Source organism: Sceloporus undulatus, chromosome 1 (genome assembly GCF_019175285.1).
Source record: "Sceloporus undulatus isolate JIND9_A2432 ecotype Alabama chromosome 1, SceUnd_v1.1, whole genome shotgun sequence".
NCBI classification, from domain to species: Eukaryota; Metazoa; Chordata; class Lepidosauria; order Squamata; family Phrynosomatidae; genus Sceloporus; species Sceloporus undulatus.
This window is the reverse complement of record NC_056522.1, coordinates 352,939,453-352,954,031: the sequence shown is the minus strand read 5'-3', so window position 1 is coordinate 352,954,031 and position 14,579 is coordinate 352,939,453. Positions and strand designations below refer to the sequence as shown.

The window sequence follows — 14,579 nt, the reverse complement described above, 5'->3', positions numbered from 1 at the left end:
ATTAGTGATGTTGGTTGGGGGATTATGGGAACTGTAGTCAAAAAACTAACTTTTCTAGGCTCTGGGTTCAAATGCTTGCTTTTATACATGAAACCCATTGAATGGCCATGGGCAAGACTCTTTCCATCAGCCTAACTTAGGAACACAGCAAGTGATCTACTGAGTAGAACCTTGAAAAGTTACTTTTCAGGACTATAGCTGCTAAAATCTCCCAGCCAGCAAAACCAGTCCAAAAGAAGTAACATTTCTGTGTTCTGGTACATTGTCACATGCTTGGCTGGTTAGCCCAGTATTGTAGAAACTGACTGGTAGAGGCTCGTGAGTGCTTCAGGCAGGAATTTTTCCCTTGTTACATGGAGATGACAAAGATTTAATCTGGGACTGTCTCTGTGTAAACCATGTGCTGCACTCTTGAGCTATAGTTCCTTTCCTCATGTGCCCCTTATAGTTGCTACAAGAACAAAATAATAGGACAAGTCCCAGCAATCTCCTCAAGCTTTGCAAGTTTTAGAAAATCGTACTGGCCCTTGAATATTCTTCTACACCGGTGAAGTTGATTGATTGTTTGTCCTCCTTACTTTCCAGTCCATTTCTCACATGAAAGTGGTTCAGTTCCAAGGCACAAGCAAAGCCTCCAGTGCCCCCATTTCATTGCCGCCAGTAAGTCGCTTAGACCTCACGCCCAGTCCCGATGTACCACTTGCAGTCCTGAAGCGCAGACTGATGGCCACCAATGATGCCAATGAGGCTAAGAACTTATTAGAAGAGATGAAGAAACATCTAGAGGTAAGAATGAAGATACACAGCACATTCATGACTGTGTAACCTGGACTTCAATAGTAGTAAATAGTGCTGATACAAGTGAAGGTCGATAGGAATAGGACAATGTGCCAGTGAGCTACTGAAAATGCTTAAGGTAAGAATTTTTTTAGCTGTTCATGCAATCTTGAAATCCCATCTTCAAGAGGTGTATTGCATTGGTATTCTACATGTCTAACATAATAATAAATTTTATTTCTTTCACACCTCCCTCAAGGCAGGGTATATCATGTTAAAATAGAAGACACTATTAAAAACACATAAACCCAGTTAAAATACAATACTATAAAATTAATACATTCATAATAGGACATACACAAATTAAAAAGTCATGATTTAAAACTGACTGGATAGTCCATATAATGGTATAGTTAGTATGGCAGATTTCTGTTTTTATTTCTATTTCATGGTAGAGATAGAGAGAGTAGCCAGCACAGTATCTACATTCACATCATACAAATATTTCCTTTTGCCCCGGAATTGCCTCCAGAATTCTCACAATTACCAAAATTCATAATTATGTTTTGCACATTGGGCACATTTTCTGGCCATTTAAATTTGAATGTAAGTTGCCACTTGATTTCTTTATCTCCACTTCCTTCCTACTCATATTCTGGGCAATAATGATTCTTGGAATATCTAAGTTATGTTGGTAACCAACCAGGTTATTCTTTTATCTTCTTGTACAGGCCAAAGAACTAATCCAAAAGATGATGTACAAGATTATATTTTTCGTAACAAATTCTGAGACGCGTACTGAACATATCTTGACAAACAGATTGCTGCTGAGAAATTATGACTGTTACTATGCAGCCATGGATTACTTCAAGAAACATTGCTTCAACTGGCACATTCCTGTGGTAAGATTTCTCAGTCTCAGGGTACAGAGTCTGTTCAGATACAGGAACATCCACTGTATAAAATTTGCCTGTGCCGTGTAAGAAGGAGGGGCCTAGTCCATCCCCAAATTTATTCATAATTGCCCACTTGTTTCTGTCTGCATTGGCAGGGAAGACAGTTGTAAACATGTTTGTGCCCTTTTTTCTGGCACAACATGTGTAAATTGAGATTAGGGCTATTTAGTGCGTACTAGCCTGGATGACTATATGACATCCAGTATCAGAGGCAGTATGATTATTTATATCACTTGCTGGAGTACACAAGAAGGAAGGTGCAGTTGCACCCATCTCCTGCTAGCGGACTTTCCATAGGAAAGTGGTTGTTCAGAAGCAGGACCACACAGACCGTCAGTCTATTCCACTATTGCTCTTATGTTCCTATTTTTCATTTCTGTGTGAAGGAACTGGCTTGAAGGTGCATACACGTACTTGAACAAGGTATAAGATGAGAGGTAGACCTTATAGTTGAACTGCTTCATTGTGATGAAAAAGGATTTGCTTCAAGACATTGCTTTTAAAAAGCAGAAGAGTAATCTTGTCTATGGAACTATTGTGATGTAGTTGCTTGAATGTGGAACCAAGACTGTAGGAGATCTGGGTTTGAATTCCTGAACAGCAATGGAACCTCAGTGGGTGGACAAGTTATGCTCTCTCACATCAGCAGAAGGCAGTGGCATGCCTACCCAGAATAAATATATAATAGGGTTTTCATAAATGGGAGTTGACTTGTAAGCACATAACAACAACAGAATGTTTGTCTTAGGAGAGACTGAGGAGCTTGAAAAGGTGATTTAAAAAAAAAGGTGACAGCTCACTAAAACCTTCAATCTTCATTGTTTGGGGAGCAACTTTATCAAACTTTTGGGAAGAAGATATACTTTACCTAGTCTACCATTTGTTAAGGCAGGGTTGCTTAAACTAGAGGTAGGTCATCTGTGACCCTAGGACAACATATGCCCTTTAACTTAATATCCCTCTGGGTCGAGTTTCTTCAGATTCCAGCTTGCTAGGTGTGGCAGGGAGTGGCAATGGAAAATGTAGTAGGCAGAAAAGAAAAGTTGGCAGGAATAGTTTTGTCTCAAAGCTGTCTGATTTCACCCATTGCTGGCATACAGATCTGTGATACAAGTAATAAATTCCAATGGAAAGAGAGAGGGTTCACAGCCTCTATGAGAAATTCTTTATGCCTACAGATAGAATGAGGAAATAACCTGTGATAAATATGTAATATTTCTTCTGCTTGCTTCCTTTTTCAGTATGAATATGCTCTGAGACACCTGTATGCCTTGGTTAATGTTTGTGAGTCGGGATATCACATTGACAGGTAAAGCAACACATGAAACTGAACTACTTGTGGAAGTACTTTTAAGAATGAGAAATCAATGGACCTGCTGGTCTGCTAGTTTTGTGTGTGTGTGCACGTACACACACAGAGGGGGAGGAAGAGAACAGGGTAGTATGTGTAATGAGGGTGCTCTTATATTTAAACTGTTGTTTGCTCTTACAGAATACAATTTGCCATGGATCAAGTATGCAGTGGATATTAACACCACCACCACCGCCAACACTATCCATTGAGTAATCCAGGAAAAAGTGATTATGATGTGATTGTAAACAAAGCAGGATACAAAGCAAAAATAGGCTAGTTAAATGCATCCACTACCAACCATAAGACAGATACCATGGGAGCTCTTTTGGACAGCTCTGACCATGTTTTGCACCTTAAAGCCTTTACTGATTGTAACATGATACACTCAACAGGCATTTCACTTTGAAAGATGTTTCTGAAGTCCCCCTTGACTTGACAAATTCATCAAAGTTATCATAATTACCATGTATATACCTTAGCTCCATATTTGACAATTTTGAAGTTATGTTAACATTGTACTATAAATGGACTGGCTTGCATAAGTGCTCATTTTAACTGAACTGGGGTTTTGGTGTTTTTTTATTTTGTTTTTAAAACCTTCAGGTTTTTGATGATTTTGAGTATTGTGTGCTGAATGTCATAAACAGGTCTGTAGTGAAAACTGTATTTTTGTTTTCAGTTTAATAATTGGAAATTGATTCTTTAATGACCCAAGTTAACTGAAAGTTTTTACAGGGTGTGGCTCAAAAATAAAAAGCCATAGGTTTTGTTTCTTTGATTTTACAGATTTCATTTTGCTTTAAAAATTATCAGTTTTTCATAGAAATTAATCAAGTGAATTCCATTTGTGATGGAGACATTTTCCTCCCTCTGTTGAAGGAGATGGCCTACTACTGTTATGTTTTGGATTCTAATGTAATTGTATGTTTACACAATGTGGTGGGAGATTTTACAGTATTTGGAACAACCTGTGTATAATAAAAACCTTGAGCTGCTGACGCAGCACTTTAAGCTCATGTTTTTCATCTCTCTTTCCATGGGTGATTCAGTGAGAACATGTACCTCCAGAGTGTGTACTTTCTATGGCATTGAAAAAACAAAATGTGGCCTCCACCGTTGCCGCCGCTTCCGCCTCCCCTGCCGGCCCCTCCCCTTCCTCCCCCTGCCTTTCTCTCTTGGCTCTCCCCTTTGCATTCCGCTGCCCTGGTGAGGCCTAGGCCAGAGGAAGAGGAGAGAAGGCCGAGGCCGCCAAGGCTCCATTAAGCAGTCCCTGAGGCCGGTGCGGAAGGGGGTGGCAGGCTGAGGAGGATGCCGTCGATGACCAGAGGGGCCAGGCAGGGAAGGAGGAGGAGGGAGGCAAGGCCGCACTGCCGCCATGGCCGACAATGAGAAGCAGCTGGACTTTCAATGGCATCACTTTGGATTCAGATCAGAAACAAACTGACAGCTAGCACAGCTCCTTTAAGATCAGTATTATGTGTTGTCTAAATAGTATGCCAATCCACATCTTGAAAAACTCACCATGTCTACATTCACACATGTACTTAAAAACAGCTCTCAGGGGCCTGCCACCATCAGACTTATAGCTGCGGCAAAGAGCCTTTGGAGACATTATCAGAAGTTGCATATGGACCTTGCCTGCCATAATACTGTGGGGAAATTGTTATGATGGTTATTCAGTGGAAAGGGATATTGCTGAGAGGGGGTGATCTCAGACCTAGGTGCTGTGATAACAATGAGAAGGAGGCAAGATTTTCAAACTGAATGCTTGAATCCGTGGATTTAAAAAAAAGTGTGGATAAGGAGGACTGATTGTAGTTTAGTTAGGCAATTTTAATGTTTTCTAGTCAGTTCTGACAATGAACGTCACTGGATGGAATCTACAGTTTCTTAATAAAGGTTTGCTGAATTTTAACCAATGAAACCTGGATTTTCTAAATTGGGTATCCTGTCAGATTTGACATAAATGTACTTGGGGATATTTGGAAGTGTGCTCTCTTTCCTTCACCTGTGCAAAGGCAGACTGATAGCACCCAGCTGCACTTCCATGTCCTGGGGTGGGCACAGCAGTCCCTGGGTGCCATCCAGCTGATAGTGTAGCGCTGGGGGAATGATGTTCAAGGAGATTTCAAAAATCTATCTCTGCAACATGTGGAAAAAAACCTTATTGTGATCTGCCCTGGGCTCTGTATCAAGAGATAGTCATGATATAAATAAAATACCATATATACTTGTCTATAAGTCTAAACATTTATGCCTAAAAATTGACCCCAAAAATCCCAGGTCGACTTATTTATGAGTCAGTATGGTAACGTGATAGCAGCTCTTTCAGATTTCCCCATGCGGTGGGGTGAGAGTTTCTTTCTGTCTTGAGCCAAGCAGAAAGAGTCTTGGGTGATTGATTGCTCTTAAACAGTCCCCCTCCTGCCCAAGCTGGCTGCTGCTGCCTGGGGAATCAAGGATGAAACCAAAGTTGAAACGCTGAAGCAAAAAGCCTCAATTGAAGTCCCTGTTGCTTTGCACACATGTATACACACTGAAGGAGTCTCCAAATTTTACCATTGACTTATCGACAGGTCATGGCAAAATCTATAATTTTGGCCCTCAAACCTGCCCTCAACTTATACATGAGGTCAACTTATAGTCGAGTATATATGGTAAGATAAAAATTATTTTTGTTTTATTAAATATGTACAGGTCATGCAAGGAGACTCCATCCTCATTGTCATCATCATTATCTTTATTTGTATCCCACACTTTTCCCAGAACTGGGGCTCAAAGCAGCTCCCAACATTTAAAGAACAGTACAATTAAAACAAGTAAATGGTACATTAAAATGGAATTAAATTATTGCAATATAAAAATAAATAGCTTATTCAAAGAATAAAATACAATTTAAAGAGATTAAACTGTTTAAAACACTTTAAAATGATACAACACTCCAAGTTGGTCTTTTGAAAACATTTTGTTTTGAAAGCCTGTCTGAATAAAAATCTCTTATCCTGCTGACAGAAGGTCAACAAGGAAGGGGCATTCTGGTCTCCCTGGGAAGGGAGTTCCAGAGTCTAGGGCCAGCCACAGAAAAGGCCCTCTCATATGTCCCCACCAACTAACTGTGCTTGCATTGGTGATGGGACTGAGAGAAGGGCCTCTTCTGACAATCTCAGAGCCCAGGCCGGCTCACACAAGGAGGTATGGTGTGCCAAAGAGCCTGAGCCTGAGCCATATAGGACATTATAGGTCATAACCAACACTTTGAATTGTGCCCAGAAACAAACTAGCAGGCAATGGAACTGTTTCAATAGGGGCATTATATATGCTCTGTAACTTGCCCAAGTTAACAGTCTGGCTGCAGTTCTTTGGACCAGTTGCAGTTTCTGAACACTCTTCAAATGCTGCCCTGAATATTGCACTTACAGTAACCAAGGCATGTACCACCAAGGCCAGATCCAGTGTCTCAAGAAACAGGCACAGTTGGCACACAAGTTTTAAATGTGCAAAAGCACTACTGGTCACTGCAGAGACCAGGGCCTCTAGGTTCAAAGCTGGATCCAGGAATACCTCAAAACTGCAAACATTTAGAGGTATGTAACCCCATCTAACACAGGCTGGATCCCTACTCCCTGATATGCCTTCTGACTGACAAGGAGCAATGAGGCAATGAGGAAGTTAAACAAAAAGAAATAATAGAAGAAAGGGAAAAGAGCCCACAAACATATGTACATTCTTTTATAAATATAAATAAAAATATACAAAGTCAGGGGTAATACCCTATATTCAATTTCCATTTTTCAAAATCTCTAGGCCATAACTTCTTCAAGTTTAATCTTCTCAGTTCCATCTTCATTTCTAGCTTATATTTGCATACTCATTCTTTCATATCTAACTTTCTTTTTATATCCTTCATGGCATTCTTTAAACTGCTTACACCACCCTTGCTTCTTATTTCCTCTAAGGGTAAAATTATTTTTAAGAGCAAAAGTAAACATTAACATGTCACTGAGAGGATTCAGGTTTCCTCAGTCTCAGGAAATGGCTTTTGGAGTACCAGAAAGAAAGCATGATAAAATCTCCAAAAAAATAAAATAAAATTAATAAAATGCTATCTAGCATAGCTTGTTCCTGTCCCCAAGAATCCATTGCCAAAAAGATTGCTGTCCTATTATACCACTGCAAGAATGCTGAGGATACCGTAGACAACCAAAAGGAAAAACAAATGGATCCTTGAACAGATCAAGCCTGAAGTCTTCCTAGAAGCCAAGATGATTAAACTGAGGCTGTTGTACTTGGCCACATCATGAGAAGGCATCACTCATTAGAAAAGGTAATGGTGCTAGGACAGACAGAGAGCAGTAGAGAGGAAGACTGCTTAACAGATGGATCGAGTCAATTAGGGAGACCACAAATTTAAGCAGAGCTTGAGAAGACAGAGTGTTTTGCAGAAGTCATCCACAGGTTCACCATGAGTTGGGGATGACTTGAGGGCATTTAACAACAACCATAATACAGTAGGGGAAATACAGTTCCAACTGGCACTTATGTATTTTGGGTAAGAATCTGAAGGACATTGGTTTAAGAACTGCCTGGCTCTTTCATAAATGTGACTCTCTTCTGCTATTTGTCTTTGCACCTTAGATTTCAGCAACTGAGTGCTTCCCCTAACTGGGCTGGGAGCATCTTCCTCTTCTCCGTAATATTTATAGGGGACACCACCCAAATGATGTTTGCAGTAAACTAAAATACTACTCTGGTGTCAACAAGTATTACACCAATCCTCCCTCTCTTATAACTGCACAATTGCCACTTTCCATTTTTGATAAGCAGCTGCTGTATAGTCCCTGCTCCTAAATGAAAAGAATGCTTACGCATGTTGCTGCTGTTGTTTGCCATCAAGTCAACTTTGACTTATGTCATCCCTATGAGTGAGAGACCTCCAGGAGCCTAGAATCAATCCACCTATAATGCAGCCATCTTTTCCTACTGCCTTCCACTTTTCCAAGCAGTATCTTTTCCAGTCAGTCTCATCTTCTCAAAGTACGCTAGCCTCAGTTTGGGGATCTTTACTTCTATGAGAGATCAGACTTGAAGGCTATGTGCACATGAGCCAACCTTTAGTCATTTCTGTACCCTCTGTGTATCCCTATAGCATTCTGGTCACCACTGATAGCTAGAGTGGAATATTCTGATTGGGATATTGTTCAACAAGAAAAACACACACAATACCCTTCCTCTCCCAGGCTTTGTGTTCATAGTAAGCTGATCCACTGCATTAAGCTGCTTTCAACATACTGCTGGTTTCGTATGACAAGGATCAGTGAATGTGACAAAAACCAGGTCTTATGGGGCTGAGTATTGTTCTTCAGTGGAATAGGAATAGAACTACAGAAGTAGTTTTCAATCTGGTGATTTTATCCAGTTGGCAGTAGTACTCAGGACTGCTGAAAAACCCAGAAGCATCTCACTCATAGTTTGGAACAGAACAAATTACTTACAGATAGATCGTGGTGACATGCTTGCTTCTAATGCTTTAGCTAGTCAACTGGGATTCCCTCCCCCTCCACCAAAATAAAGGAAGGTAGAATAAGGGATTGCTGCACATGATTCCATTTATTGTATTCACTCTGTTTTCACCTCAAGCAAATAGGTTGTGCAGGGTTTTGAAACTATTTGGAAACCAACACAACCTATTTACCTTAGGTGAAAGAGAGCATCATGAGGAAATTCAGTGGTGAGAGAAAAAGAAGAGACTGTAACTACAGTGGGACAGGGAATGAAAAAATCCTAGCCCTAGGGGTTTCCACCCCTGTAGTGGGTCAGGTTGCATGGAAAATACACTAATACACATGCAGAGCATGTATACAGTTATGTGAATTACCTACAGCTACCATAAAGGCACCAGATACCATCTGATCTTGAAAACTAAGCAAGGTCAGGCCTGATTAGTACTTGGATGGGAGACCACCAATGAATACCAGGTGCTGTAGGCTATATATCAGAGGAAGGAAGTTCCAAACCCACCTCTGAGTAGCCCTTGCCTAAGAAAACCTTACGAAATTCATGGGGTTGCCATAAGTCAACAGGTGACTTGAAGGCAAGCCCACATTGTCCAGCTCAATAATTTGATGGCAGCTGTGGCCTCCTTACCTACCTCAGGAAGTTGTCTTTACTCACAGAAGTAATTATGTCTCTTTCTGTCCCTCAGAAGAGTTAGAGCAGTCTTGGATTACTACCTCCCACCTGGGTGATTTTGCCCTACCCACCCATCAGCTTTAGCTAATATTGTGAGGGATTATGGGTGAGGCAATGCAAAAACTTCTAAAAGGCTGCAATTGCTCACCTCTGAATTAGAGCAGAGCTCACAAACATATGAACCTACCAAGAAAGATCTTTGCATCATGTGTCTGTGGGGAGGGAATGAGCAACAAGCTGTCTCTACCTCATTGTATGTAGATCAACCTGGCACCCTTTCAGCTTATTAGACTACAACTTCCTAAAACTTTTCCCAACTCCATATCTAGCTGTGATATTATGGAAATTATAGTCCTACATATTTGGGCGGCACCAGATTGGGGAAAGCTGCTTTATTAGCATCTGTATAAATATACTTGCATAATGGAAAGGAAAGGCTACCCTATACAGAACAAGCCAGAGTGCTATCATTATTCATTCCTTCACCTCACGGAGGCCCCTGAAGGGCAGGTATTTCTGAGCAACAGGCTCATGATCTTTTGCTTCACAGCCATCATGAAAGCATAGGCTATTTTGTTAAATTTTTGAATGTGTGTGTTGGAGAAGTGAGACTGAACAGGATTCCAGTATTGCACATCTTCATCTAGGTCACAGGGTGAGAAGTCAAATCCTATGATTGAGAAAGCGACCTTCTCTCTTTCTCTTTATCTCTCCTCCCCCTCTCTTCCTCTCTTATAAGAAGGATAACAAAACTTCTTTTCTCACTCATGAAGGCCAGTCACAGGACTTGGGATTCAAGGACACTGTAAACATATTTACTCAAAGCAAAGGTGGCAATTCTCCAGTGTCGTCTCAAGGTTTTCTGTAAAGTTGTTTTGCTTACTCACATTCAGGCTGCATCTACACTGCAGAATTAATGCAGTTTGACACTGCTTTAACTGCCATGGCTCAGTGCTAGGAAATTCTGGGATTTGTAGTTTTGTGAGATATTTAGGCGCCATTCCCACTGACTTATAACGCAAATCAAGAATCGGGTTATGGGGGCATTGTTCCCATTTGAGCACGCATTCAACCCTCATTGTGCCGATTTCGTTCCCATTGGAATTCGGATCTGATCCCCATGTATTCAATTTTTCCTTAGAAAACCTGAATCAGTGGTGGATAAACCGGTTTTTAAAGTGTACATTTTTGGAGGTTTTTCCTGTGCCTCGTGAGTCCAATTTGGGGCAAATGAATGGGAACGACAAGGGTGTCCCATTTGGGAACTTGGGGATGGGAGGAGCCAGTGCTCAAGGGGCTGGCCTGGGGGTGTCACCCACTTTGTTCTCGTTCTTGCATTACCGGTGCCATTTCCCCCGTTTGCCTAGCCTTTCCCCCGGTGGAGTGGGAAGCAGGGTAAGGCGATTGCATCTGTAGACAAATTTATTTTTTTTAAAATTAAGCTTTCAATCGCTTAGGCACTCTGTCAGGTGTCCAAACATAGAAAATTGCTACATTGACCTCCAAACGCAGTAAACACATTACGGCCCCCTGCAACATCCCTCTGCTCCATATTCATAGACTGATGTGTGAGGAGACCCATTGTACACCATTTTTAACTATTATTATTTTTATTATTTTTACATGCCTGCTCGATCGCCCCCCAAACAGCCCAGGGAGCAATGGGGGAGGCAAAGGGACTTTGGGGGATGGAGGCTACCTTTTCCCTTTCCCAGAGGGAGTCTGAGAAGACACAGAAGAGCTTGGGAGGCAAAGGGATTTGGGGGGAATAGAGGCTCCTTCTCTCTTCTCTCTTTCCCAGAGGGACTATGGGAAGACACAGAAGAGCCAGGGAAGCAAAAGGATTTCGGGGGAATAGAGGCTCCCTTTTCCCTTTCCCGGAGGGGAAAAGCACCTAAGCGACTGATTGGCTATGATGTCAAGTGCTTAAGCGCTTGATTGACAGCTGCTTTCTTAAAAAAAAGAGGTTCCGGAAGGGCAATGGGAACGAGGAGCAAAAAAGTCTGCTTCAAATTACAACTGAGAAAATTTCAATGGGAAGGAGAACATGGGTCAAACCCCCCCGAGTCTGTTTGCCCCCTTTCGTAATGGGAACGAGAGAGCAGATTCGAATACGACTCAGGAAAAAAATCCGAGTCAGAATCGCAGCAATATAAGCCGCTTGTTTTGCCCAGTGGGAATGGGCAGAGAGCTTGAGTGCCACAACAAACTACAAATCCCAGGATTCCATAGGATGGAGCCATGATAGTTAAAGTAATGTTAAACTACATTAATTCTGCAGTATGGCACCATTTTATAGTTACATGAGGGTGGTGGGATAGGTGGGAAGATGGTGGAGGTTTTCCATGATTTCAAATTTCCAGCTCATTCAGCAGGAAGAATCTTGTTGAAACAAATCCTATGAAAAGATTTTTTTTAAAAAAGTCCTTTCAAACTCAGCTTAAAACTTTAAAACATACATTGATGGTTCCCTTAACTTAATACAGAGGTAGGCAACCTTTTTGAGCTGGGGGCCGGGTTGCTGTCCCTCAGACAACTGGGGGGCCGAAGCCAAAAAATAAATAATTAAATATTTTTTTAAAAAAAAATTAAATAAATAAATAAACAAATGTAGGACAAAATTTTCAAATGGAGGACACTTTTCTTAAAAAATGGAGGACACGCGAAAAAAATTGCTGATTTTTTAAAAAATGTTAAGATAAATGCATGTTTGTGAAGCTTCTATAGACAATTGCCCCACCATGCCCCTCGCGCAAGAGGCCAAAGGCCTCGGTGGCAATCGGCGGCAGGACTGGGCTGAGGACGGTCCTAAGGCCTCGCCGGGCCGCATCCGGCCCGCGGGCTGCAGGTTGCCTACCCCTGCCTTAATATTTCAGAAGAAAGTACCACCACTTAATTCTGTTTATTCATGTTCAGCAAAATTATGCCTTGGAAACTGCTTCTTGCTTCTTGTAATTTTTCAAATTACACATCTATGTAAATACTCTGATGTTTGACTACAAATGGTGCTCAGAATTGCCAGTAACAATATGAGAAAAGGAAAAATAGAAGCAGTCTGTTTTCATGTGCACTAGGGATGAACAATTGGGGGCCATCTAGATTTGCTGGAGCACAGTCCCACCAGGTAGCAGTCAGTGTAACTCATCATAAAAAATTACAGGATTTGCAGTCCAACACGAAGGAGGGCTGCAAAAAAACCCACACCTTCTCTACCCCATCTCTTTGTGATTCTTCATTCTCAGCATTTGTGGTACCACTACATTTCCCAAATTCCCTGTTTTGTCAATTTGTGGAATCATTTTCTTTTTCTCCTCTTCTTCCCTCCTTTTCTTTTACAAAGGTCCAACCTACAAAGATCACCCATTTGTTATCTACCAAGTTCCCAAAACAGACAGTGCTGAAACATGTGAGATATAACAGTAATGAACCGGGACTTCAGAGAACCCAGCTTTAGTCCCCAGTGAACCATGAAACTTGCTGGATGACCTCAAGTCAGGCGCTTTTTCTCAGCCTGACCTACTCTGCAAGGCTGCTGTGAAGATAAGGTGTGGCGGTTGAGTGCCACCAAAGAAAAAGATAAAGATAAATGTAATTAACAAATAAGCAAGAGGACATTTAATCCAGACAGGATGGAATTACAGATACTTGAGAGTTCCGAAAGTATTCAACCTATTCTGAGTAAAGCTCAATACCCCTTACAGTAACCAACTAACATTTTGGGAGTTCTGTTGTAACTAGACCTCCACTTGGACACTCAGATAACAAGAGTGCTCTTTAAAAAATATCACCACCTGTTTTGTCTTGTACACCTATTGTATCCTTTCTCTTCTTGCATAAAATCACATCTAGTCTGAGTTGTACATACAGGTATCACTTCCTATTTAGATTACTGTAAGACATTTTAGTTGGGGCTGCCCTTGAAGGTGATATGGAAGCTGGTGCACTGTCTCCTGTCAGAAACCCATATTACGACAATCAGCTGTGCTTGTGTCTCATTTGCTTCTGGTCACAGATTTAAGATGCTTCTAAAAAAATTTCAGGTGCTGTGGCTACTGTGGAGTCCTCCCCACCATGCGCTTCTCTGTTGTGCAAAGACAGGACATCATTTGGTGAACCAGGAGGATATTTATGTTCAGAAATTGTCTGATTGACTTATTTAGGACTGAGAAAGACTTTTCTGCTACATCAGATTGGCTAATGAGTGAACATAATTGTTTTTGTCTCTCTCAAATGGAATTTGTGTGCTCAGCAATTAACTGTCCACATGGGGAGATTTTGTTCTCTATTCTTGTTTGTATGGTAGAGGAATGAAGAGTTTGCAAGGATACAGATGTTTGTCTTGATTGTGTAAGGTGGCTAACTTCCCAGAGGGCAAAGTTCCCAGAACTGATTGATGGAAGTCATGTGAATCTCCTGAGTCACACAACTCAACCAACAGGTCACCCACCACTTCACATGATTGCAATGGGTCATCACCAACAACAACACCATAAACCTGCTGCCCTTGCTGCTTTTGTTAAAGCAAGGACAATTGAGCAGGCTGACTGTCTGGGACAAAATTGCTATCACAGATATTTCACAAGACTTCTATTCCACAGCTCAAGTAACTAGTTGCAAATAAGGAAAAACATGTAGTCTTTTTCCCCAAACAATTTAAGACACAGTTAAATTAAATTACAATCACAGCATGATGAAGTTGTGTAAATGTGCCATATAAAAGTCAGAAATGTAACATTGCAAAGTGACAAAAGTGCAAGGTTTATTTTAAAATAGTTACAGCTACACCCACACCGGTCAGTTTGGCACCACGTTAACTGCCCTGTCTCAATGCTATGGAATTCTGGGAACTGTAGTTCTGTGAGATATTTAGCCTTCTGTCAGAGAGATCTGGTGCCACAATAAATTACAGTTCCCAGGATTCCCTAGCACTGAACTATGGCAATTAAAGTGGTGTCAAAGTGAATTATTTCTGCAGTGTGGATGCAGCCAGAGAAGGCAATATAGGACTAAACTAAATGGACTTCTTCAAGTGTATTTTTGTTGTTGATGCTATTATTTTATTCATTTATAGCTCAGCTTTTCCCTGGTCCTGAGATACAAAGTGGTTACCACAGTAACTTGTTCATATTTTTTAAGAACTTGGAAAAGACAAGATGATGATGAGGAGGAGGAGGAGGAGGATGATCTTCATCATCATCATCATTCCAGCTTTCTACCAGTTTGGGATTCAAGGCAGCTTTCTGTAGTAAAAACAAGCATAGTTGTTCCCGACACACAAAAGTTAAAAACCATTCTAAAGCTCC

General features: G+C 41.1%; 1 protein-coding gene across 2 annotated transcripts in view; it reads left to right on the top strand.

Annotated features, from left to right (window-relative positions):
• LGMN (legumain) overlaps window positions 1-4,098 on the top strand; it is a 35,120-nt gene extending 31,022 nt beyond the window's left edge. For both annotated transcript variants that reach the window (XM_042446048.1, XM_042446056.1), the window contains exons 11-14: window positions 586-786; window positions 1,509-1,679; window positions 2,975-3,042; window positions 3,226-4,098. In XM_042446048.1, the coding sequence (XP_042301982.1) occupies window positions 586-786; window positions 1,509-1,679; window positions 2,975-3,042; window positions 3,226-3,265 (480 nt within the window). In that variant the 3' untranslated portion in view covers window positions 3,266-4,098. The remainder of the gene's footprint in view (window positions 1-585; window positions 787-1,508; window positions 1,680-2,974; window positions 3,043-3,225) is intronic.
• The last annotated feature ends 10,481 nt before the right edge of the window (window positions 4,099-14,579 follow it).